Genomic DNA, 25,238 nt, shown 5'->3' with positions numbered 1-25,238 from the left:
AGCTAGGTCTGAGCTGTGGATCTCTGGTGCTATTTTGGTTCAAGCTGATAGCAAATATGCGAAACTTTTTAGAGCTTGGTGTGACAGAAATTTGATAACACCCCTCACTACCACTTAGGGTTGAAACATGATAAGAAAGGCTTGATTTAAACTTGGTTTAAACCAAGTTTAAATCAATGTTAATATGTAGATAATTCTTGTAAATTGCTGCATGATGTCTAGGGTAATCCTAAGGAGGGCACCCTGAAATCTGTGAGGAGTCATGGATTCCCCCACTTCTCCTCAAGAACAGAAGGAGGTGGTGGGAATCAGAGTACTGCCAGGAGAGAGCTGGTAAAGCTGAATCCTTCTCCTAGTTTGTGGATGAACTGAGAGATTCATGCTACCCACCTCCTTTGGCATGACCCATATAAGTCATCTTGTTTTTCCAGTGTTGGGCAGGCTGGGTTTGTTTCTCAAGTTTAATTTTTCACTGTGATAGATGACATGGCTGAAACTTTGGGTATTTGGGCATGTCAGATGCTTTGCAGGTGAAGGTTAAATGTAGCCTGTTAGGTACCATACATGTTAAACTTCGATATGTAAGATGCTGATGTGTCTGTTTCTGTCTTGCCTTCAGGTGTTTACCTATATAGGACAGGACATGAAATCCTGCCCTTTGTTCATACAGCAGACATCTTCTGGATCAATGAAAAAAAGGTGCATGGTTGTTAATAGCCTGAATTTCATGTTTAGAAGGTCTTGCATGTAACATTGAGAGGAAAATTGGTCATGCTTTATCTCAGAAAAGATGTTTTCCCATTTTCTGTCTCAATATTGCAGGCTGCAAAATGCTGCTTAAGGTGGCATCATGATTAATGTATCACAACTTATCTAATAAGGAAGCAGACAGCAAAGCAGCTTCTGACACATTGCTGCTTTGGTTAAGAAAAATGGCAAAAAGAAAAAAAAGTTATTCTGCATGTTTCTTGGAACTTGCTGATGTACTAACTAGATGACCTTGAAGTATGTGAAAAAGTTAAGAGCCAGGTACTTGAAGTCTACATTATCTTGCCTTGTGCTTCTTAGTGCATGTAATATTTTGTTCCACTGGATGGTTAGCCATCATGAGAGACATCTGAAGATGTCCTGCCCTTGGAAAGTCAGGTTCTAAAATGCCTGTCAGGCCGTTTCAGAAGCGTGTGTAACAAAAATTCAGTATGCTCAGTAAAAGCAAAAACCTGTTCTGCTGTGCAATAGTATATCAGGCTCTACAGAGGGAGCTAGGCAGGCTGGATCAATGGTCCAAGGCCAGCTGTATGAGGTTCAACATGCCAATTGTAACATCCTGCACTTGGGTCACAACAATCCTGTGAACACTCCAGGCATGGGAAAGAGTGGCTGGAAATTGCCCAGTAGAAAAGGATCTGGAGGTGTTGGTTGACAGCAGGTGAACATGAGCCAGCATGTGCCCAGGTGGCCAAGGCCAACCGCATCCTGGCCTGTATCAGGAATAGTGTGGCCAGCTGGAGTAGGGCTGGAATCATCGTTCTGTACTGGACAATGGTGATGCCACACCTCAAATACTGTGTTCATGAAGGACATTGAGGTGCTGGAGTAGATCCAGAGAAGGGCAACAAAGCTAATGAAGGGTCTGGAGAACATGTCATGTGAGGAGAGGCTGAGGAAACTAAGGTTGTTTAGTCTGAAGAACAAGAGGCTGAAGAGAGACCTTCTCACTCCCTGCAACTATCTGAAAGGAGGTTGTAGCCAGATGAGTGTTGGTTTCTTCTCTCAACTAACAACCCATAGGACAAGAGGAAAAGGCTTCAAGTTGTACCAGGGAAGGTTTCGCTTGGGTATTAGGAAAAAATTATTTTCTGAAGGACTGATTAGGCATTGGAACAGGCTTCCAAGGAATTGGAGTTACCATCCCTATTAAATGTTCAAAAAAACACAATGTGGTGCCGAGGGACTTGTTTTACCAATGGACTTGGCAGTGCTAGGTTAATGGTTGAACTTGATGATCCTTAAGGTCTTCTGCAGCTTTAATGATTCTATGATCTGCATTTTAAAATGAGCTTGGAAAAAAACATCTGAGCTCATTATTAGTACTGGATGCAAAGTAATTTCTGTTACATCCTATGCAGTGACACTTAGGGGCATGGTCCAGTGTTGACCCTTCGGTGCTGGGTCAGGGGTTGGATGGGATAATCTTTGCAGTCTCTTGCGGTCTCTTGGATGTTTCCTGTGAGTCTGTGATTTTATAAATATGGCCATGGCAATACAATGCTATTTGTTCCTGTATGTCTCCATAGTTTTCAAAACTAAAATTCTGTGCTTGACTAAATTGCTAAGCAGACTGGTAAATGTCCAATTTTAGCAGCCTGGCATATGTTTATGATTTTTGGTTTAACATATGCTATGTTGGTTGAACTCCCCTCCCTACACATACGGTAGATAAAAGCTGTCACATCACAAAATGGTGGCAGCCCAACTTTTCTAACATTTTCCATGGCACTTCAGAGCCTTGCATTAATTAGCTATTCTTGGATAGGAGACAGACTCTCATCTTTGTAGAATTTTGGTTTCAAACCCATAATGTACTTTGGTTTGTGAGTGCAGTAGCCCATCTGTGTTTCTGCAGCCATAAACAGTAAAAAGCAGCAAGCAGAGAGAAAAGCGGTCAGTGAGAGCGAGGATGCACTGGGTTCACAGATGTGATACCTGGTAAATAGTTTGTTTCACTGGTGGACTCTAGTTTGCTTGAACAGGAGCATTCTCTTCCACTTCCCTGGGTGGATAAAACAGTGCTGGTGCATGGTGTTTGTTTTCTATTCACGGTGAGCTGCTAAGCTACCCCACTTTTCTCCTCCATTTTCAAGGCAGGTGTGAAGAGGAATTTTGCTGTGTCTATGATTCCTTCCTACACCTCAGTGGAGTAAAGAGGACTTGTGACAAATACCACTGCAGCCGTGATAATGCTGCCTTAATTCTTGCTGCACTATGATAACAGCAACCTGGATTTAGACCTTAACATTACAGTGATACAGTCCCTACCACATGAGACTGCCCTTTGCATATACTCCAAAATCATGATCATTTTGGGTAGTCTGCTGTTTCCCCATTTTTAAAGCTCCTGACTCAGGTGTGCTATTGTTATGTGTACTGTCTTCTGTGCTGCTGCAAGGGGGATGGTTGGTTTTCTAGGGGAGGATGAAGGAATGTTGTCTGTTACTGAAACTGCTGTAGAAATGCCACAAAATCTGTGGTAGAGGGATGGAGTGTCTTGAGGGGTGGGCCACTCACTAGATAAGGAATTGGCAGGGTTGCTGTGCTCAGAGAGTTGTTGTCAGTGGCTCAGTGTCCAAATGAAGACCACTGAGAAGTGGTGTTCCTCAGGGGAACCACAACTGGGACCAGTGCTTTTAAACATCTTTCTCAGCAATATTTACTGTAGCATTGAGTGCACCCTCATCTAGTTTACAAACGACACCAAGCTGTGTAGTTCAGTTGACACACGGGGGAAGGGATGCCATCTAGAGGGACTTAGGCTTGAGAGATAGGCCCAAGCCAAACTCATGAAGTTAAACAAGGCTAAGTGCAAAGTCATGCACTTGGGTCAGGGCAATACCAAGCACAAATATAGGCTGGGATAGGAATGGCTCAAGTCCTGAGGAGAAGGACTTGGGAATGTCAGCTGACAAAAATCTCAACATGAGCTAGCAATGTGCACTTGCAGCCCAGAAGGCCAATGATATCCTGGGCTGCAGCAAAAGTGTGACCAGCAGGATGAGGGAGGTGATTCTCCTCCTCTTTACTTTACTCTCATGAAGACTACACCTGGAGTACTGCTTCCAGTTCCTCTGCCTCCAGCATAAGAGGGACATGGAACTGCTGGATTGGGTCCAGAGGAGGGCCACGAAGATGATCAGAGAACTGGAGCACCTTCCCTATGGGCTGTGAGAGTTGGGTCTTTTCAACCTGGAGGAGAAGGTAGAAGAGAGCAGAAGAAGAATGTGGGTGAAGGAATTCAGTGGAATGTGAGTGAAGGACTTCAGTGGTTCTCACACTTTTGTGTGACACCATGTTGGTAGTTCCCTCGTTCCTTGGTTGCAGTACTTGGACATTGAATAACTCATTACATAACAGTAATATTTTTTTTTCTTAGTGCTCACACATTTTGCCTTAGATTAGAATAATAGTGCAGATAGTAATACAATTTAACTATTTAAAGCATGAACATAAGGCTAGGATGAAAGCTGTGATAAAAATTCATCTGTAGTTCTCCTGTACAAGTTTGTGAGGGGTGTTAAGTCACTTGCTCAGGAAAAAACATCTGAAAAATCAGCAGGTAAGCCCTTAGAGATCTGTATGTTAGAGTCTCCCTTAAAGATCATCAGCCTTAAAATAAACAAAAGTCCCGTCCTGTTGTGTCCTCACCCCCAACACTTACAGGTCACATTCCAATTTTTTTCTCCATAAAGTTATAATTGTGAGAGCTGTTTATGTGAACATTACAATTCTTTTAAGTTAGTCTGATTCTCAGAGGAACTGTATTTAGGAAAGGAGGAACCATCATGAGAATCACGATGAAGTTATGAGAGTTTCTTGTACATTACAGCTCTGTATCAGTTTGAAATCGAGTTTTTGTGAAAAAATAAATAGGTGGGCAGATGGTGGTATTTACTTAAGGGAGGCTGAATTCATTCTCTGACTAGAACTGGGCATTTCAAGCAGCTGTTGGAAAATGAGTGCTGCCTTTCCATGGAGGAGAATGTATGTTTGGGGAAAATGCAGCTTCTTTTCAAAATATAAAGCTATCCCTTGTTTATGTCAGAGGGGTTTCTGCTCTGTGAATTAATTTATGGAAGAAAATTATTACAAATGGCCAAGAACTAATTTGGTGAAGTTGTTTTACAAACTCCCCCCCCCCCCCCCAACCAAACCCAAAAAACCCCAAACAAACAAACCAATTCCCCCCAACCAACCAAACCAACCAACCAACCAACCAAAAAAATTAAAAGTTTCAAGACTAGATAAAAGCTCTAGTTGCTCTTTTAAAAATTTTTAATAATCTTGTCTGTATTTTCTTTATTTTGAGGGTGCCAGAGCCCTGAACCAGACTGCCCAGAGAGGCTGTGGAGTCTCCTTCTCTGCAGAGATTCCAAACCCGCCTGGACATTGTAATCCTGGGCAACCTGCTGTGGGTGACCCTTCAGCACAGGGGCTTTGGACTGGATGATTTCCAGAGGTCCCCTGCAACCCCTACCATGCTGGGAGTCTGTGATTCGTATTTTTTCAGATACTTACTCCAGGAAGCAGGCCTATTGAGAACATCCAGGTGTCACCCAGAAGAAGGGAAGCCAAATATGAAAACATCCCCATATTTTTTTGGGGGGTGGGGGAGGACATGACTGTATATTCTACAATATGTCTGTTCTATTTGCATATTCAGAGCTTAAGAGTATGAAAAATAATCTTAGCTTGTTTGGTTGGCTTTTGGGTTTTTTTTACACTTGTTTCTCCTATGTCCCAGTGGAAAGCTAGCCAGGTGCTGTAATCCTAGCATAAAGGTGGAAGCTATCGTGTAAAGACTGTGGTCTGTTCTGTGCTTATATCCTTTCTTGTTCCATTTCTTTCAGATGACTTTCACTATAAATTCTTTTACCCAGGAAACATGGCTCTGGATTTTTTGCTTCACAGATAAACAGAATCCAGTTTGTAGTTTGGAGTGGATGCTTTTCCCCAGACACACCACTTTGAATGCATCTGTTTTCCCATTCCATAATAAACAAATATAATGCTTTATTGTTAGAATGGAACCTATACTAGCATTTGTAAAGCCCAGCTATAGATTTGAAAGCAATTTTGCGTCTCAGAATGGGCATATGCATTAGTAGTGGCTGATGGGCTCCAGAACCCTTTGGCTTTGGAATTCACTTAGAACACTAAAGCAGTGCAGCAGGGTACCTGTGAAGTACAGAACCTGTTTTAAACAAGTTGGATGCGTGTGAAAGGATATAATGTTTCCTTTAATTATAAACTATATGGCAATATTAATAAATATATTAATAATAATTTATTAATATGAAAATTGCCAAATGTATCAAAAGGTTTGATGTACAGTTAGAATATCTTTACAATGGGAGTGTACAGTATTTAGGCAACTACAACAATTTAAACCATTTTATGCAAACTGGGAGGAACTAACAGAAAGAGAATTTCCCAGGAGGGAAATGGTGCTCGACCACAGTGGGGGGGAGACTCAACAAGAACCGTTATGCCAAAGAGGCAGTTAATTAATTACTCACAGCTGGTTGTACCCAGGTAGGGAGTGCTGCTGCTGTGTATTAGAGGCTTTGGGGCGCTCAAGTGCCAGGTGTGGCAGATTGCCAGCAGGAATGCCACGCGGTCTTCGATGGCTGGTCTGGCTTCAGCAGACAGTGGGCTGTTAACAACGGTTCTTGCAACAGGCACTTGCTTTGTCCTGGGTGAATTGAGGCATAGCAAAATCCTGCTTGCAAGGGGAAGCAGATTTGGCTCCGGCTCCTAAGCTTGTGGCTTGTTTTGTAGATTGCGGTGTGTATGCTCATGGCTTTATCCCAGGCACTGGCCCAGGCAACTCGAGGCTATGCAACTTGAGGCAACTTCAAGCCAGACAAGGTCTAAGCAGAGTCAAGCACACAAGGCTTGAGCAAGGCGTCAGCAAGGCTAAGCAAGGCGCAGGCAACTAGAAATCAGCCTGTATATAAATCTTGCCCAAGATCGATTGGGCCAATAGGGTAAGAGAAACCAGCATATAGTTACCCAATGGGAAGGGGTTCTGCCAGGCTGGGGCCAGAACACATGCCCTTACCACAGATACAGGGTTGTTTACCAGACACGCGTGGTCCTGTCCCCTTTGTTCCTTTTCCCGCCTTACCCTGGCTTTCTGCAGGAAGGAGGGGGAGAGGGAGACCATGTCTAGACACCTTAGCATCTGTCTGGGTTTGTGCTGGGGCCGTTTCGCCCTACCATGACAATGTGTAAATATGGCTCTTTGAGAGGAAAGTGGTTGTTCACTTCAGATGTCTTTCAGAATCTCACCACTTAATTCACCTTTATGATATTTGGCCAAGCTCCCTGCTCCTTACAGCACTATAAGACATGAAATTAGCCATACTAATGGCTAATGTACAGAAAAGGAGGGTTGCTGATGTTGGTTCTGATCACGTGAAGCCTTCATTGTGAATCTTGTGCAGTGCTCATATGTGAAATTAATATGCTGTTTGTGTATAAATAGATGCCTTGTGGTCTGGCCATCTGTTTCCACAGAGGTTTGGAAGGTTAAACTGGTTTTATTTGGAGTTAGGTACGAATTAGCAATGATGTCATAGTGTGTGCCACATGCACCTGGTTGATGTGGAACATCGTCTGTAGCTTCTGCTAATGGGTGTAGGTGATACAACAATAAATCAATGCTTAGGAGTTTGTTATAAACAAGTCCCTGACTGATAGAGGACATTGTTAAATTTCTGAGTTTTTCATAAATGATATTCAGTTACTGCCTCATATTTTAACCAAGTGAAAAATACTGTTTCATAGAAGGCCTGATGTTTATTCAGCTATAAAGAGTAGCAGTATCTAGAATGGGGTTAAGGCTGGGTCTGGAGTCATTAATACTGATGCAGTGATGCAGAAGACTGATAATTGAATGAGATATCCTAGCTGAAATTTGATCACAAGGGGATTTTCTCTCTTCTACAGTCATATTAATCAAGCAGACATTTGGATTTCACTTGTCCCTGAGATGCTAGCAATTCCCACAGCAAGATTGTAGTTCCTAACTCACTATTTTATTTATTTTTCCGTCTCTAGATCATAGCAAAATTTGCAATGGCAATGCTCTGGAAATTCATGAGGGTAGCAAAGTATTCTAAAACAGCTTTATTGCCAAAAGTAAAGGTACGAGGAATTCCCACCTCTTCAAGGCATTCTTCATCGAAGTCTGTAACTTCTGATTTTGCTGCCAGCGTACCCTGCTCAAATACTGTGGAACTGCTTGGGAAAGCTTATCCTCAGGATGACTACAGCAACGTCACTGAGAAGATTCTTTCTAAGGTGGGAAAGAACTTGCATAACAAAAAGCATCACCCTTTGTGGCTGATCAAGGAGCGGGTGAAGGACCATTTCTACAAACAATATACAGGCCGCCACGGGACTCCACTTTTTTCTGTCTACGATGGACTTTCTCCAGTGGTTACAGTGCAGCAGAATTTTGATAGTTTGCTTATCCCACCAAACCACACCAGCAGAAGGAAAGAGGACAACTATTACTTGAATCGGGATCATATGCTAAGAGCACATACCTCAGCTCACCAGTGGGACTTGATACACTCTGGCCTGGATGCCTTTCTGGCTGTGGGGGATGTCTACCGCCGCGATACAATTGACAACACCCACTACCCAGTCTTCCATCAGATGGAAGGCGTTCGGCTCTTCTCCTGTCATGAGGTAAGACCTCTGCAGCTGGGGTGAATGGTTTTGGGTGCGTTGTGTGATCTTGTATTTGCCGTAAGTGAAGCACGTGCATGTAGACACGTTACAGCAATGTGTCATGCTGTGCATTGATAAAATGATAGATCCTGTAGTCATATGTTTGATTTGGGAAAAATACATATGGGAAATGCTGAATTTGAAGACTGCTATAAACTTCCACAGAAAAATGTGGAAAAAATGTTAAGGCAATATTCTTGAAAACTAGCCAAATAAAACAGTAAATGAAACATCTTGTTCAGTTAAATGTAGAATCATAGAATAGTTTGGGTCGGAAGGGACCTTAGAGGTCACTTGGTTTCAACCCTGCTGCCATGGGCAGGGACAAATGCTAGGTCAGGTTGCTGAAGGCTCCATCCAACCTGACTTTGAACAATTCCAGGACTGGAGCATCTCTGTGCAACCTGTTTCAGTGCCTCATCACCCTCATGGAGATTTTCTTCCTAATATCTAAATCCAGCTTCTTCCAGTTTGAAGGCAGTACCCCTTATCCTGTCACTAAATGCCTTTGTAAAAAGTCCCTCTCCAGATGTCCCAGGCCCCTTTCAAATACTGCTCTAAGGTGTCTGTGGGTCCTTGTCTTCTCTAGCCAGAACTAGCCCAGATCTCTCAGCCTGTCTTCACAGGAGAGGTGTTCCATCCCTCTAATCATATTCATGGCATCCTCTGTATTTTTCCCAACACTTCCACATTGTTTTTGTGCTGGGGACTCCAGAGCTGGACACAGTACTCTAGGTGGGATCTCATGAGAGCAAAGTAGAGTGGGAGAATCACCTCCCTTGACCTGCTGGCCATGCTGCTGTGGATGCAGCGCAAATTTGATGCAGAACTGATCTGCACTATTCATTTCTAGTTCTATCACAGCTCTCTTCCAATGACATCACTGTCCCCAAAACTTTGTCATATTAGTACTTGAAGGATTCATGGGTGTGACTTTTTGCAGCTACATGCAGAGTACAGTTTTTATTCTGTTCTTCTTTCTTTTGATAGCTCCAACCTTCCATGAATGAATGTCCTTTTAAATTAATTATTCCATTCTGCATCTCATCCAGCAGATTTATCTGCTGCAGCTGAGTTCTGGGTGAGACATACACAGTAAGCTCTGAGTCTAGAGACATCATCTGATGAGCCTCTAGGTAGAAGTCCAAGACTTTCGAGTTCATATATTTTGTTGGCACAACTTGTGTGTTCTGCAGGTGCTTTGGTGTCATAAAGTATTCTGCTGTGTCAGTGATCACTGGTAAATACAAGCCAGTTTGTTTTCCAAGTCGTAATTGATGTGTATGATTTCTGTGTGCTTGCAGCGGCACCGCAGCACCTCCAATTTCCCCCTCTTTAACTAAACCCAACTTATTCTAATAATAATGCAATGTAGATTGTTCTTAACATGCTTGCCAGTGGGTGACTGGAGCTTGGCAGAGAAACCTGATGGCTTTGGATGCCTAAGAGAAAACTAGGATAATCCTAGAGTACTGCATTTCTCCCTGATGGAAAGGATTCATGCTCCTTGTTTCCCACCCCCCACCGACACTGCTGCTTCCACTTCCAAGCTACCTACCTCTGCAGTTGTCCTGCGTGTGCAGCAGTGTGAGCACAGCACACAGCTGCTGCTTTGGTAACCACAAGGTAGAAATCTTGTGGATTTATCCTGTCTTAAGTTCATTTTCAGTTCTCTTCCCTGTTGATGAATACAATCAGGGTGTATGCAAGAGAAAAATGTTCAATAGTACACTAAGGAAATGCCATTTTAAAATGCTTTATGTTTGAAAGAAATTTTTGAGCAGGAGTTCATTTAGAAAGATTTTATCTGCCACAAACTGATGACATCAATACTCTAGCATCAAGGAATTTCTGCAAACTTAAGTGTGGTTGATCTAATTATTGACATTATTATTGAGTATGTTCCTTAAGAAATGTTGATCCTAACAACTTACTTTCTTCTCTAAAAAATTATTTATAGGAATAATAGTAATAATATGATTTTAATAACTGGGAAGAAAGTTATGTTCACTTCCACCTTCTATCTAGAAATACACAATATGTAACAGTCTGATCCATTGCATTGCAGATTACTTGTTTCTTTTTCTCTTTCCCCAAGAAAATGAATGAGATGTTATTGGGGAATCCCACAGGGTGGAAGGGACCTCTGGAGATCATCTAGGCCAACCTCCCTTGCTAAAGTAGGGTCACCTAGAGGAGGTTGCCCAGGATTGAAATGTCCATGTGGGTTTGGAATCTCTCCAGAGAAGGGCATCTACAACTTTGCTGAGCAGCCTGTTTAGGTGCTCTGGCACCATGAAATAATAGAATCATAGGATGGTTTGGGTAGGAAGGGACCTAGTTCCAGCCCTTCCTGCCATGGGCAGGAGGCACCTTCCACTCATCCAGCCAGGCCTTAAACACTTCCAGGAAGGGGCCATCAATGACCTTCCTGGACAACCTGTTCCAATGTCTCACCACTCTTACTGTGAAGAATTTATTTCTAATACCCAATCTAAATTTGCCCTCCTCAAGCTTCAATCCATTCCCTTATGTCCCATTACAGAAAGCCTTTGTGAAAAGTCCTTCCCAGCTTTTTTGTAGGCCCTATTCAGGTAGTGGAAGGCCACTCTAAGCTATCCCTGGAGCTTTCTTTTCTCCAGGCTGTTAATAGCTGATTAATTTGAAGTTAGCGATGTACTGCATAGTGTGTATGTCCCTAAAGGAGAAGTCCGCTTGACTTTCTATACTGATGAAGGAACAGTGGTAGGTTGTACAATAGGTGGTCTTGTTTATTGGGCAACACAAATTCTAAACCTAAACTGTGATCTAAAGCATCCTTTTCTGCTGCAATTGCAGCTTAAACACTGATAGTCTTGCAATATGTAAAAGTTATTACAGTCATCATCGTAGGAGCTTTGTGTGGAGAAAATGGAATGTTTAAGTTTGAAATTCCACTGGGGACTGTTTCTGTGTTTTATGTTCTGATTGCCTGTTCAAATAACCCACATTTAGGTAATTTCAGAAGGAACTGTCTGAGCAGAACAAAGAATAGATGGAGGTAATGCTGCATGAGAGAAATAGTTTTCTTTTTTTGCTATTTATTTATTTACACCCATGTTTTAGATTGTAGCCGCAGCAAAAATGTGTGAATGCCAGGGCCTGCTACCTTCATCTCAGACTTTTCATTCGTAACCAGACTGGAATCTCTGGCGAGAGGAAAGCTGCACAGTGCTGGGGATAAGAATCTTTGCAACTTAGGGAAAAAACTGCTAGCTCATAGCTATAGACCCTGGGTATGTTTCATCTTGTGTCCAACACTGTAATTTTATATGCTGTAGTCAGTTTTGGAATATCAGTTTTGGCTCTGGAATCAGTTTTGGCTCTGGCCAGCCTGATCTAGTGTGGGGTGTCCCTGCCCATGGCAGGGGGGTTGGTACTAGATGATCCTTGTGGTCCCTTCCAACCCTGACTGATACTATGATACTACTATGATACTATGATATAATAATTCCAATAATTATATATGTTGCTCTGCATTTTTCTTTTGATCTGTACATTTATCATTTGTTGTCTTCTTGGTGAAGGTGACCACAGAACTGAGGATATGAGGACAAACCTCAAAACCCAGAGTGATTTCATAGAAACTTGAACTGAGAGGAAATTGTTGGCTCAGCTCAGGAGGGGGAAAATGGGGTCAGTTCATGCTCATCTGAAATTTTAGGCAGTGTAAGAAAGATGTAAAAGATGTAGAAAAGTGTCTCTCCTTTACAAATATAAAATGCTGTAGTCAAGGGTAGGTTAAAATTTCTGCCCCATGACTGAAACCTTCAGGATAATTCTTGATACCGAAGTTCAAATCAATACATGGGCAGAGCTGGAAAAATGAATTATAGTTTGTCAGTTTTAGCCTTTAACTGCCCAATATTTGTGAGCTATTTGTTTCTTTGGCTATACTGTCTTTCATGATTTCTGGCTGATTATTTTACAGGATCAGTAATCTGTGATTTGAAGATGGACAGGTAACTGATGCTTTTCTGCAGCTTTATATCAAAGTAATAAAGAAGTTCCCAGCTTCAAACTAACTTGTTGCTAAAGTAATTCCTGGTGAAATTTCCCATAAACTTTTTTTCAATGTCCATGGACTGTTTCCAATGAACATCTGACAATCCACTCACAGATGTTTTAAGTATACTAAAAAAATTCAGGTACTTAAGAAATACCTGAAAGGGACCCTCATGAAAGCTTAACAAGGGCAAGGGTAGAGTCCTGCAGCTGAAAAGGAATAAACCCATGCACCAGTACAGGTTAGGGTTGACCTGCTGGAAGGCAGCTCTGCAGATGGCCTGGGAGTGCTGGTGGACAAGTTCACCATAAGCCAGCAATGTGCCCTTGTGGCCAAGATGGCCAGTGGTCCCCTGGGGTGCATTAGAAATAGCATGGCCTGCAGGTCAAGCGAGGTTCTCCTCCACTTCTGCTCCACCTCAGTGAGGCCACACCTGGAGTATTGTGTCCAGTTCTGGGCTACCCAATTCAAGAGAGACAGGAAACTACTGGAGAGACTTCAGTGGAGACTACAAAGATACTGAGAAGACAGTGGAGCAGCTCTCTGAGGAGGAAATGCTGAGAGACCTGAGGCTATTTAGCTTTCGGAAGAGCAGAGGGGATGTTCAAAATGTTCATCAATATCTAAATGGTCAGGGGCAAGAGGATGGGGCCAGACTCTTTTCATTGGTGCCCAGCAACAGAGCAAAGGGCAATAGACACAAACTGGAATCTGGGAAGTTCCATCAGAGCATGAGGAATAGCAGCTTTCCTGTGAGGTTGCCAGAGCCCTGGACTAGGCTGGAGAGATTCCCAACTCACTCGGATGTTATCTTTACAAAGAAACATAGAATGCACTAAATTGGAAGGGACCTCTGGAGATCATCTAGTCCAATGCCCCTGCAGTAAGCAGCAACATCCTCAACTCTGTATAAACATTTAAAATTAATAACACCTAACTGCAGTGTGACCCTGGGCAACCATCCGTGGGTGACCCTGCTTTAGAAGAGAGGTTGGACTAGATGATCTCTAGCGGTCCCTTCCAACCCTTACCATGCTGGAATTCTGTGCATGTAACAGAAGGTTTAGAAGCTGGCATAAATAGTTAAAGCTGGTTCCAAAATAGCTTCACAAATCTGCTTCAAACTTCTGGACATAAAATGAACTACTCTTCTTAAATAATATCCCAAATGGTATATTTTTTCTCATCTCTTCATCCAGCATGCCCATTTCCCTTCTAAAGGGCACATTTTTCCCCTTCTGTATAGCAGTTTTGGTTTTTTATGTCCTTTGGTTTGGTGGTATTGATACTACTGTAGCTGGGGTTGGATTAGCAAACACTCCTGGGTGGGATTATAAGAGAAATAATTTTTGTGCTGTGCCATGGTCTTTGGTGCAGTTCTTTACTTACCACAACAGATGGAAAAGACAAAAAAAAATTCTGATCCACACTTGGTACATTTTAGCCTGAAGAGGGAGCCAAGGTAAACCCAATGGCAACTGCAGAGCCTCTCTCAGTTGACAATGAGTAATATATACACACTAAGGTGTTTTATTGTCTGTACTGAATTACATATACGTTTTAAAGGGAAGAGAAGTGAAAAGATAGAAATTGCTCCTCTAATTTAGTAACCTTGTTCCAACAGAGGCCAATACCAGATTGCTCAGGTGAAGAAATGACAGGCTCATTTGTGCTAACATCTGAAAGCTATAAATAGGGAAACTTCATTCTCCACTGGAATGGTTTTAGTGGACATGGCAACTTTTTTGGTAGGATGCTATGGAAAACTGTAAGCATTCCATTTGAAATTAAGGACTGCTCCTCCAAAGCTGTATTTATAATCAGAAAAAAATGAATATATTTATGTTATAACTTCATAGTGTTTATACTTTAAAAATGTAAAACATCTCATTCTAGGTAGTGGAAGTGTAGATTTTTTTTCTTTATGCTTTGGGGTAGGTGTAAACACTTTATTAATCTAATTTGTGAACAATTTTGTTTATCTGATGTCCAGATTTGAGCTAGAACATAACCAATTTTGTTCAGTGATTTGACTTTTCAGCACAGTCTCTACTCAGTGATGGCACTTTCTGAAGTTCACAGCATGTTTTCACAGACAGTGGCTGACTCTAGCAGTGCTAACACTGATGGTTAGAGTTAGTGCCAAGGGCTGGGGTGCAGAAAGGCTCTTGCTTAGACTTGCTTCAGTGCAGACCAAGGGCACTGCACGTGGTGGTGCAGTAAGTGAGAGGTGGCATCTGTGAGGAGGAGTGAACAAGGACAAGTGACCCTAAATTGACCAACAAGAGAGGTGAATTTATTCCTGAAGCTTCAGTGTGCCTGGGTGGTAGGAATAAAAGGCCTGGCTAGCTCAGGTGGAGCTATCTTCACTCTTGCTGATGTCTACTCGAGTTGTGATCATTGTACTATTCAGTAGGTTGTGGTGTATAAATCATGCCATAATAAACAGTCTCACTGATCTGAGGATCCATTTTGTATTCTTTGCTATTTTTTGTTGAAAATTTGACAGCAAAGGCTATCAGAAGGTCTGTGATAGGTTTGTAGTAGTCCATAGTCTAAAGAGCTTTGAAGCCCCTAGTGCATCTTTTAATGCAAAACTTTCATGTAAAATATTGTTTCAAACTTTGTCTTTCTTTGTCTCATCCAGCTAAAAAACAAGTAATCCAGCAATGGTTTTCAGAATCAGACAGTTAAATCTATTCAATACAATATTTAGATTGTGCTTTAGTGGGAAAAAAGTGAGCAAAATGTCTACATCAATGTCTCAATTTATGGCTATAGGAAATTTCTGATAGAAGTAATGACTGCTCATATTCAATACAATAAAATAGTGTGGTTTGGTTTAGTCTGCACTGAAAAAAAATCAATCATAGAATTATTATGGTTGGAAAAGACCTCCAAGATCCTCAGGTCCAACCATTAAGCCAGCACTGCCAAGTCAAACAGTAAACTGTCTCTTTCATTTATGCAGCTTTTAAATGCCTCCAGTGATGGGAAATCCACCACTGCCCTGGGCAGCCTGTTACAGGGCTTGACAACCCTTTGGGGAAGTTCTTGTTTCTAATTCCAACCTAAACCTCCCCTGGCGCAACCTGAGGCCATTTCATCTAATCCTGTTACTTGTTCCTTGGGAAAAGAGACCAACACCTACCTGGCTGTAGCTTCTTTCAGGGAACCTTGTTTTCTCCAGGCTGAACAACCCAGTCCCTCAGCTTTTCTCAGAAGACTTGTGCTGTAGATCCTGCACTAGCTTTGTTGTGCTTCTTTGGACCCAGTCCAGCACCTCAGTGTCCTTCCTATGAGGGCCTCAAAACTGAACCCAGTGTTTGAGGTGCACCCTCACCAGTGCCAGTACAGGAGGATGATCCCTGCCCTACTTCTGCTGGCCACACTATTCCTGATACAGGTCCAGATGCTGTTGGCCTTCTTGGCCACCTGGGCATGTGCTGGTTCATGTTCAGCTGGCTGTCCACAAAACATCCCCAAGTCCTTTCCCACCAGCCCACCCTATAGCATTCATGGGGGTTTTGTGACCCAGGTGTAAGACACAGCACTTCGTCTTGTTGAAGCTCATCCTAATGACCTTGTCTTATCAGTCTAGCCTATCTAGATCCCTCTGTAGAGCCTTCCTACCCTGTACACGTACATATGTAAGTCCATGTACATCCTGGATGTGTCAGTGTTTTATGCAAAACTAAGGAATTAATTTTTCCTTCTGTTTACTCAGATACATGCTTGAGAACTGGCATCAAAAAGGAGTGACTGTAGGTGATTCTTCATTTTATTCAAGCTTTGACTTCCCTGGCTTTATGTGTATAGAAATATGCACTTAGCATAGTTCAATCATTCTAATAGTGACATTGGTGTATCAGTTCAAAGCTGCTCATATTGACATAGAGATATCAGTGAATGTAAAGAAGGGAGTAAATATTAATACAACTGTAGGGGGGTTGTTTTGGGTTGGGTTTTTTTTCCTTTGTCCTCTCTCCTTTTTTCTCTCAGCATAACCCTGTCCACAAATGTGCTGGAGTCCTCAGGTGCTCATGAAACCTCTATGGAGAATACCAAAGTGCTTCTGTAAAGGAGGATGTTTCCTTGCTGCTTCCTGTCTTTTGGAATCTTCTCTAAAGCTGTGCTTTGACAGTCTAGGTCAACTGATCAGGACTCATGCCTGTATCAAAGTGTCCATGTGCCAGCATGTCCTTAGGCCACCCGTATGCTGATAACCAAGTATCAATCTGAATTTGCCTGTTTCCGCGTCTCAGTTTCTTCTCTCTTCCTGGGTTACTCCTTACCCAGATCCACCGCCCAGCCTGGCTCAGTGCAGTGCTGCATGGACACTTGTCCTGGCACAGAGGAGGAGGTGGTGCTTAGGGCTGGTTTGGGAAGAATGAAGAGGCTGTCAGGTTGGAGAGCTGGGGTATGACAGAATATATTTACTTCAGTGGTTCTTGCACATATTTTGTGGCCACATCTGATATAATCTAAACCAGAACTTTTGCTTCAAACAGGCATTGCAGTATCACCATTTCAGGAGTAACACAGTGGTCAGGAAAAGTACTTGTGTGCTTGTTGATATAAATGCTGTATTTGAAAGGCAGTGTGCAGATTCTGTTTGTTACAGCTGTCTGAGGAACCTGTTTTAAGCTGAGGGATGGTGGGAGGAATGAAGGGGAAAAGGAATAAGGGTGTTTCATGTCCTAAAGTACTGCCGGTGAGGAAAAATAACAAATAGATCTTCTAGTGTGTAAGTACTGTGTATTGTAGTCCAAAGAGGGAAATCTCTGTGGCCTGAAGGGTATTTCTGGCTTTACTGAGGGTATTTTTTCAGTCAGTAGCTAGAGAAAGGAGCTACTTGCAGAGGGTAATTCAGATCACGAACCTGATTTAGCCACTTTAGGTTCCTGTGTGAAGAAGTCTGTGTCTGTTTGTTGACCACCTAGTGAGCATAAGACAATTAATCCTGGCTGATGCTGGCCTCTGTGAATATCCCCTGGCTTTCAAACTCACATGCTGGATGACTGATGTATCCTGCCGACAGTAAATTAGTTATAGGGTGGGTATCATCTGCTTCTTCCAACCAGTACAGAAGTAATGCCAGCAGTATAAAGGGGTTTAATCTTCCAGGTGAGCACTTCAATACAAAATCTGTTATTTAAGTGTAATATCTCATTTTGTCAAGCTGCTGCCTTTTGATTAGTAAAGGCATTTTTCAGAGACTGATGGAAAATAATTCAGTATTTCTCTTTTTCCTTTCTTATTTTGTATTTCTGTGCAGAGCACTAAGGAGATTAACTTGAGAAGTCTTTTCTCAATCTGCCAGCCCCGTTTCCTCAAAGTTAAATACTAGTGATTTTTTGGTTTTGTTTTCAATTCACTCCATCCACTTTGCTGCTAGTTTATGTGCTCCCTTAACTCAAACTTCTGCTTATGTCCATATGAAGCGTGCTACATGCTAATCTTAATTAATTACACCCACCATTTGTAGGCTACCAGAGGTTCAGTTGAACTTTGTTAGAGCACTTCAGTGCTCTGGAGGCATCAAACTGCAATTGAAACAACTTCTGTGGGCATCTGCAAGTTGTGAAGGTTACACGCTGTTCGTGGCATCTGCTGGGTGAGAGCTAGTTATGTTAGGAGGCTTAATGGGAAGAAAATCTCAATGTGTGGGTATTTTTTTTACCCTCTCTGGGTGTGCTGGTTGAATGTGGGAGGGTGGAGGAGGAGTAAAGGGCACTAGCAACACTATCACAATTAGCTTTCTGTACCCTCCAGACTTACAGAAGTTGGGGTTTGTCCAGCTGTAAGGATTTCCAACAGAAATTGTTTTTAGAGTGTAAAACTGGCTGCTTGTCTCCCCCCAACACACAGCCTCCAATGATGTGGCTTAGCAAGTGGGGTTTATTAGTCTCTCCGAGAGGACTGAAATTTGCTAGTGTTTATGTCTGGGATCTCCTAGCCAGAAATGTGTGGGATGTAGAGGAAACAAATCTCCAACCTGCAACAGATGTGGTCCAGAGCAGCCTCTGCACAATGAGCAAGTCTGTCACATCTCGAACACAACCTGTCCCTGTGCTTTGTGATTTATCTGGAAACCCCAGACCAAGAACCAGGAATCCTTAAATGCCCCAAAGACAAAACTCTTGTACATAGGAAGGAAGGTGCTGTGTGTGGGAAACACAAGAAAATGGTGGTTCTTAAATGAACAAATTGTACTCAAGATGAGTCACAGTATCACAGTATCACTAAGGTTGGAAGAGACCTCAAAGATCATCAAGTCCAACCTGTCACCACAGACCTCATGACTAGACCATGGCACCAAGTGCCACGTCCAATCCCCTCTTGAACACCTCCAGGGATGGTGACTCCACCACCTCCCTGGGCAGCCCATTCCAATGACAAATGACTCTCTCAGTGAAGAACTTTCTCCTCACCTCGAGCCTAAACTTCCCCTGGTGCAGCTTGAGACTGTGTCCCCTTGTTCTGGTGCTAGTTGCCTGGGAGAAGAGACCAACCCCTTCCTGGCTACAACCACCTTTCAGATAGTTGTAGAGCATTAAGGTCTCCCCTGAGCCTCTTCCTCTCCAGGCTAAACAATCCCAGCTCCCTCAGTCTCTCCTCATAGGGCTTGTGCTCAAGGCCTCTCCCCAGCCTTGTTGCCCTTCTCTGGACATGTTCAAGTGTCTCAATGTCCTTCCTAAACGGAGGGGCCCAGAACTGGACACAGTACTCAAGGTGTGGCCTAACCAGTGCAGAGTCCAGGGGCACAATGACCTCCCTGCCCCTGCTGGCCACACTATTCCTAATGCAGGCCAGGATGCCATTGGCCTTCTTGGCCACCTGGGCACACTGCTGGCTCATGTTTAGGTGGCTGTCAATCAGCACCCCCAGGTCCCTCTCTGTTTGGGAGTTCTCCAGTTCTCCAGGAGTCATAATCCAAGACCTCACTAAACTGACAGGTTGGGACTGATGGTTTTTTGTTGGTTGTTTGTTTGTTTTTCTGATATGGTGTGGGTTTGTGATTTTGTTGTTGTTATTGTGTTGTATGTGTGGTTTTGTGCCTTTGTTTTTTTTCTGTTGGGGAAGCTTTTTTGGTGGCTTTTTTGAAACTCATTATATTACAGCTTTTAAAAACTGTTGAGGTTTTTTGGCATTTCTGTTGCATCATTCAGCTACTACAAAAAGTTGAAATTGTGATGTGTATTGGAGTTCTATGGATATACTTTAGATACTGTACAGTGAAATTTGTTCTCCACAATAACTGAATGTACCAGGATGAGGAAAAAGATGTTTCCTTTAAAGATGAGTATTTTCCTGTAGTTAACCATAGTATGTGGTACAGAAATAAACCAAATTCTAGTGTTTGACTCTTTCTGTTGTGATGATTTATCTCTGTGTTTAGTGAATTTACATAAAATCACAATTTTTCCATTTGTTTTTCATGGTGCAGACTTCCCAGGTAAGATTCCACTTGAATCAATAAAACTTCACTCTCTGCTTTCTCTTAGAAAGGCTTTGATGCAAAACACTTATGTCTTGTGGTTTTGTTGTAGTTGTTCTCCAACATTAAAGATGGGGAAGGCTTACAGCTGTTTGAGCGAGGTCATCGCACTGCACACAAGCAAGAGTGTCACACTATGGAGGCAGTGAGGCTGGTGGAGTTCAACCTGAAGCAAGTGCTCACAAAGCTCATGACTCAGCTCTTCGGCGATGGTAGGTCCTTGCACCCTTTTTGCTGGCTTGCTGATGACTGAAGGCACCATATGTGCATCACTTTTAGATCCCTTCAAGGATGGGAACTCTACCACTGCCCTGGGCAGCCTGTTCACAGGGCTTGACAACCCTTACTGGGAAGAAGTTACTCTTCATGTCCAACCTAAATCTCCCCTGGTGCAACTTGAGGCCATTTCCTCTTGTCCTATCACTACTTACTTGGAAGAAGAGACCAACTCCCACCTCAATGCAATCTCCTTTCAGGAAGCTGTAGAGAGTGAGAAGGTGTCTCTTCATCCTCCTTTTCTGCAGGCCAAACAACCCTAGTTCCCTCAGCTGCTCCTTAGAAGATTTTTGCTCTAGACCCTTCTCCAGCTTCATTGCCTGTCTCTGGACACATTCCAGCACCTCAGGGTAGGTGCATTCATGTGCTGTGCTGCTTTGCTGCATACACACTCAAAGTGCCCTTAGTATTTTGCTTGTGCAAATGAATTAAATACTGCAGCTGAAAGGAGGTGGCATTTCCTAAGCTTGGAGTGAGCTGAGAAGTGATTGTTGTTTGGCACTTGAAGTGAAACGAGGAAGGGTGATCAATGTCCACGTATAGGAAAGAAATACTCTTTCCATGGAAATAACCTACTTTCGGTCAAATTTTTAAATGGCCTGAGCTAAAATTGCACATTAATGCTATTTCCTGGCAAGGAGGCTTCTCTTCTGGATGGTTTCATTTTTCTGATGAGGAAACACTGGGTTTGCTGGCTACTTTCAAAACTCTTTCAAGATGGCCATTGAATTTAGAGCAGTAGTTCCAAGAATGGATGGCTAATGGTAGCAAGTCCTATGTTTGACTGCCTCAGTATTTGTCTGAATTTCTCAAGCTGAATTTACAACAAGCAAGACTTTTACCAGTATTTCATTCTATCCCACCTGGACAAGAATTTTTTTAAGTTCCTAAGTTCAGTTTTTCTTGTATTTTGTTTAAAGCAGCCTTTTGAAACATACAAAGTTAGGATCAAAATAAGTAATAGTAAGAATGTTTTGTTTGTTTTTAAATCAACTTCAGATGCTGAAGAGGTTGTTTAAAGTGAGAAACTTCTAGGAGGTATTTGTGACATCTGAGATTAAAATGACATCCTTCTTGAATTGTTGACAGATCATAGAATCCTAGAATGGTTTGGAAGGAATCTTTAAAGGTCATCTAGTCCAACCCCTATGGAGTCAGCAGAGACATCTTCAACTGGAACAGATTTTTCAGAGTCCTATTTCCAGGGGCCTCTATCACCTCTCTAGCAAGCTGTGCTAGTGTATCACCACTCTCAGTGTAAAATATTTCTTCCTTGTATCTAGGCTAAATCTCCCATCTTTTAGTTTAAAACCATCACCCCTTGTCCTGTCACATGCTGTGCGGAAAAGTCTGTCTTTACATTTCTTATTTGCTCCTTTAAGTACTGAAAGGCCACAAGAAGGTCTCGCTGGAACCTTCTCTTCTCCAGGATGAACATCCCCAACTCTCTCAAACTGTCCTTGCAGCAGAGGGTTTCACCCTTGGATTATTTCTGTGGCCTTCTCTGGATCCATTCCAAGAGGCCCACGTGTCTGCTATGCTGAGACTCCAGAGCTGGACACAGTACTCCTGATGAGGTCTTACCCAAGTGAGGTGCACTTTAAGCTTCAGTATATTTGCTATTACAAGTACTTACACAGTTCACAGATTACCTAGGAAGATATTAAAAAGATATTCTTAAAGGATTGTAAATCTACAGACTGGGAGAATGTGCTGTCTTCTTAGTGTGAGGATTTTCTATGTCTGTGCCCCAGATATTTTTCCTGAAATTCAAAAATACACAGATTGTGATTTAAATATAATAATGTCTATTTATTTTTCTTGGAAATGTGCCTTTCTCTCCTTTCCACCTTCTTGACCTTCTAGTAAGCTGTCAATGCAATCTGGAAAGCACTATTCAAAGAAGCAAACTTCATGCTGGATGCTGGACATACGAGATGGGTGCAGTGCAAGTGACCAGGGACTCACATAATTAAATTTGTCTTTTGACAGCTGCCATCTTTTCATTTTACTCTCCACTTTACACCGTATTTTTGATTGCTTCTGTGTCTCAACTGCCTTTGATTTTAACTTCACATTTAAATATATTTTACTTGGAAAAAATGGATTTTTTTTCATCTTATGAATGTTTTGTAAGGCCCCATTTTCTGTTAAAAGCATTCCTTTTCTATTTCACATCAGCTGTGTTCCTTATAGCCTGCGCTGTCAGCAGAATATTGCAGTGGGGTTGCCCATCTTTACTAGAAGGATAGCGTGATCACAGCTGCAGTAAGCTACTGAAAGATTGCATTGTCATACAGTCAACTGTTATTCACAGGCAGATTGTTTGGATTGCATATTAAATAATAGAATTTAGTTCCAACCCCCCTGCCATGCACAGGAACACCTCCTACTAGACCAGGTTGCTAGTAGTTTAGCTTTATCTGATTCATCACTCACTATCTGGATATGTCAGTGTTGACTACATGTGGCAGTAAGCAACACAGAATCATTGAATGATTTGGGTTGGAAGAGACCTTTAAAGGTCATCTAGTCCAACCTCCCTGTGGTGAGCAAGGATATCTTCAACTGTATCAGGTTGCTCAGAACCCCAACCAACCTGCTCTGAAACATTGCCAGGCATGAGGCATCTGCCACCTCTCTGGTCAGCCTGGGCCAGTGTTTCATCATCCTCATTAGCAAAAAAATATAACAAAAGTTACTTAAAGGTCTCTGGATTTTCATGAGATAGGTAAAAAACTTTTTAAAAAGTCTGCATCTGCATTTATTCCCAAGGTTTGTCTTTTTATTTCTTCCTGGCTTTAACAACAGGCAAAGAAATGCTGGATGAAAACCTGGAGCCTGCAATCACTTGTCTTAAATACTTGCCAATGGAAGACAGTTCTTTCAATGACAATTTCTAGTGATATGCCACGTCTCATTTTGTATTCTGCAAGTGATGCTCTTTGAGTGTCTTTCATGAGATTTTGCTACAGGAGAGCTGGAGAGGGACTTTTTACAAAGGCATTTAGTGATAGGATGAGGGGCACAGCTCTGTGTATATATATTTACATTTGTTTGCATTCGTATCTATTCTTAACATTCGTATTTGATCATGTACAAAAAGAATAGGTTTGTAGTTGAAATAGCTTCTGATTTTAAAACTACTTACCTAGGCAACTGATGAAATACTAAGTAAAACTTACTTAGCTTTTCTGTGGGGAGCAGTTAGTCATTTCCTGCTGTAAAGAATAACAAAATTAGTGACTTTCCCATGATCTTGGCTCATTTTTGTTCAATGCCAGCTGGTTGCTAGAGGTTGACAGATGATTGATTTGGTTTCAAAGGATGCTTGAGTTGCACAAAGTGTTTTTCATATTAGAAAAGACACAGCCATTTTTTCCCCCGAAGTTTTAAGATTTATTGCCTCACCCTAGTGCTGTAAATGAGTTTGTTTGCTGTTTATTTTCTCTGGATCGCTGTAATTGGACTCATTAGTTGAAGGGCGAGTTTTGCAGATGGTTGGAGGGATGGCCTTTGAAGCATACACCCTTCATATTTATTTGTTTTTTTCAACACTGCTACAGGACTGCAAGTCAGATGGGTAGACTGCTACTTCCCATTTACCCACCCTTCCTTTGAGATGGAGATCAACTTCCAAGGAGAATGGCTGGAGGTTCTGGGCTGCGGGGTCATGGAGCAACAGCTAGTTAACTCAGGTACTGAAACTCCTTTACTTCCTTGACATCTCTATTAGCAAACACTTCCAGTGCAATCAGCTTCAGGTCCCGCTTAGCCCCTGGGGAGCACAGACATCTGTGCTCATAGCAGCCACCACAACTAGTCCTGAGATGGAGCACAGCCCTCACATTCTGAGGTTTGAGTGGAGGGATGGAATGAGCAGTCTGGAGCCTGCAGGCAGAAAGCTTGCCTTTTATTTTGTGCAATAAGGAGACGAACAGATGTCAGCTTTAAAAGAGAAGCTGACAAATTAAGGTCTGCATTTTTCTGTCTTCCAAGCGATGTCAAGTGCATTCATTGTTATGATTTACAAGCATCATAAGCAAATAACATTTCCTAATATTTGGAATATCAGAGTACTCCTGTATCTTTAAAGTACAGAAAGAAGAATGTGATGCCGTTTCCTATTGCTGTTTGGTTGCTGGGTAAATGGTAGGTTGCTTTTTGGTTTTGTTTTGTTTCTTTTATCCTCAGGATAGTTATTTATGGGGTTGCAAACTGCATTAAAAGCAACATCATTTATTTTAATTGGAAGTAATACTGAGCAAAGTCACCTGATGATGTTGCTTTCTAAAACTTACATGTAAGTACCAAGGAAGGAGAGGAAAAAATGGTGGGTTTTTTTCTGATTATTTTTGTATTGAGAATTTCATGTGCTTGTTTTCATTAGCTGAGAATGAGCAGTTCTTTGAAAGCACAGGGCATAGTGCATGTGCTCAGACCTCTGTCATTCACTGTCTGTTAGTGCTGTTTACTACATATAGGAGCTTTTGGAAAGGGATCCATTTAATTCTCACAAGTGTGCTTTCAAATAGTCAAGTTTCAAGTAGTTTCCTAAGCTGTTGTTGTACTTCAATGTGCTCTAAGTTCTTGCCACTGCAGCCCAAGTACCATAACTCTAAATAACTCAATTTTGGCTCCAGTTACTTGGCACAACATGTTTTTTCAAAGTTTGTGGATTTTAATGTGACCATTTTCCTTTGAAAAGATGAATCTTCTTCCAGAGCTTCTCCCCTGTATGTTAAAGATTCATGTCAATGTTCTTTCTTTGGTTATCATATTCATGATGTGCTAAATATAATACAGGTTCTGACCAACCTCAGAAGTCAGCCTACTGTTTGGTGTTATTTTGACTACTGTGTGTTATTTTCATGAGATGTAGCACAGTAATAGCCAGGC

General features: G+C 42.1%; 1 protein-coding gene across 2 annotated transcripts in view; it reads left to right on the top strand.

Annotated features, from left to right (window-relative positions):
- The window catches only part of FARS2 (phenylalanyl-tRNA synthetase 2, mitochondrial), a 220,580-nt gene that overhangs the window by 35,134 nt on the left and 160,208 nt on the right, over nt 1-25,238 (top strand). For both annotated transcript variants that reach the window (XM_054164080.1, XM_054164081.1), the window contains exons 3-5: nt 7,840-8,475; nt 20,116-20,275; nt 23,906-24,037. In XM_054164080.1, the coding sequence (XP_054020055.1) occupies nt 7,858-8,475; nt 20,116-20,275; nt 23,906-24,037 (910 nt within the window). In that variant the 5' untranslated portion in view covers nt 7,840-7,857. The remainder of the gene's footprint in view (nt 1-7,839; nt 8,476-20,115; nt 20,276-23,905; nt 24,038-25,238) is intronic.

Source organism: Dryobates pubescens, chromosome 9 (genome assembly GCF_014839835.1).
Source record: "Dryobates pubescens isolate bDryPub1 chromosome 9, bDryPub1.pri, whole genome shotgun sequence".
Lineage (NCBI taxonomy): Eukaryota > Metazoa > Chordata > Aves > Piciformes > Picidae > Dryobates > Dryobates pubescens.
This window is presented reverse-complemented; position numbering and strand designations above follow the sequence as displayed.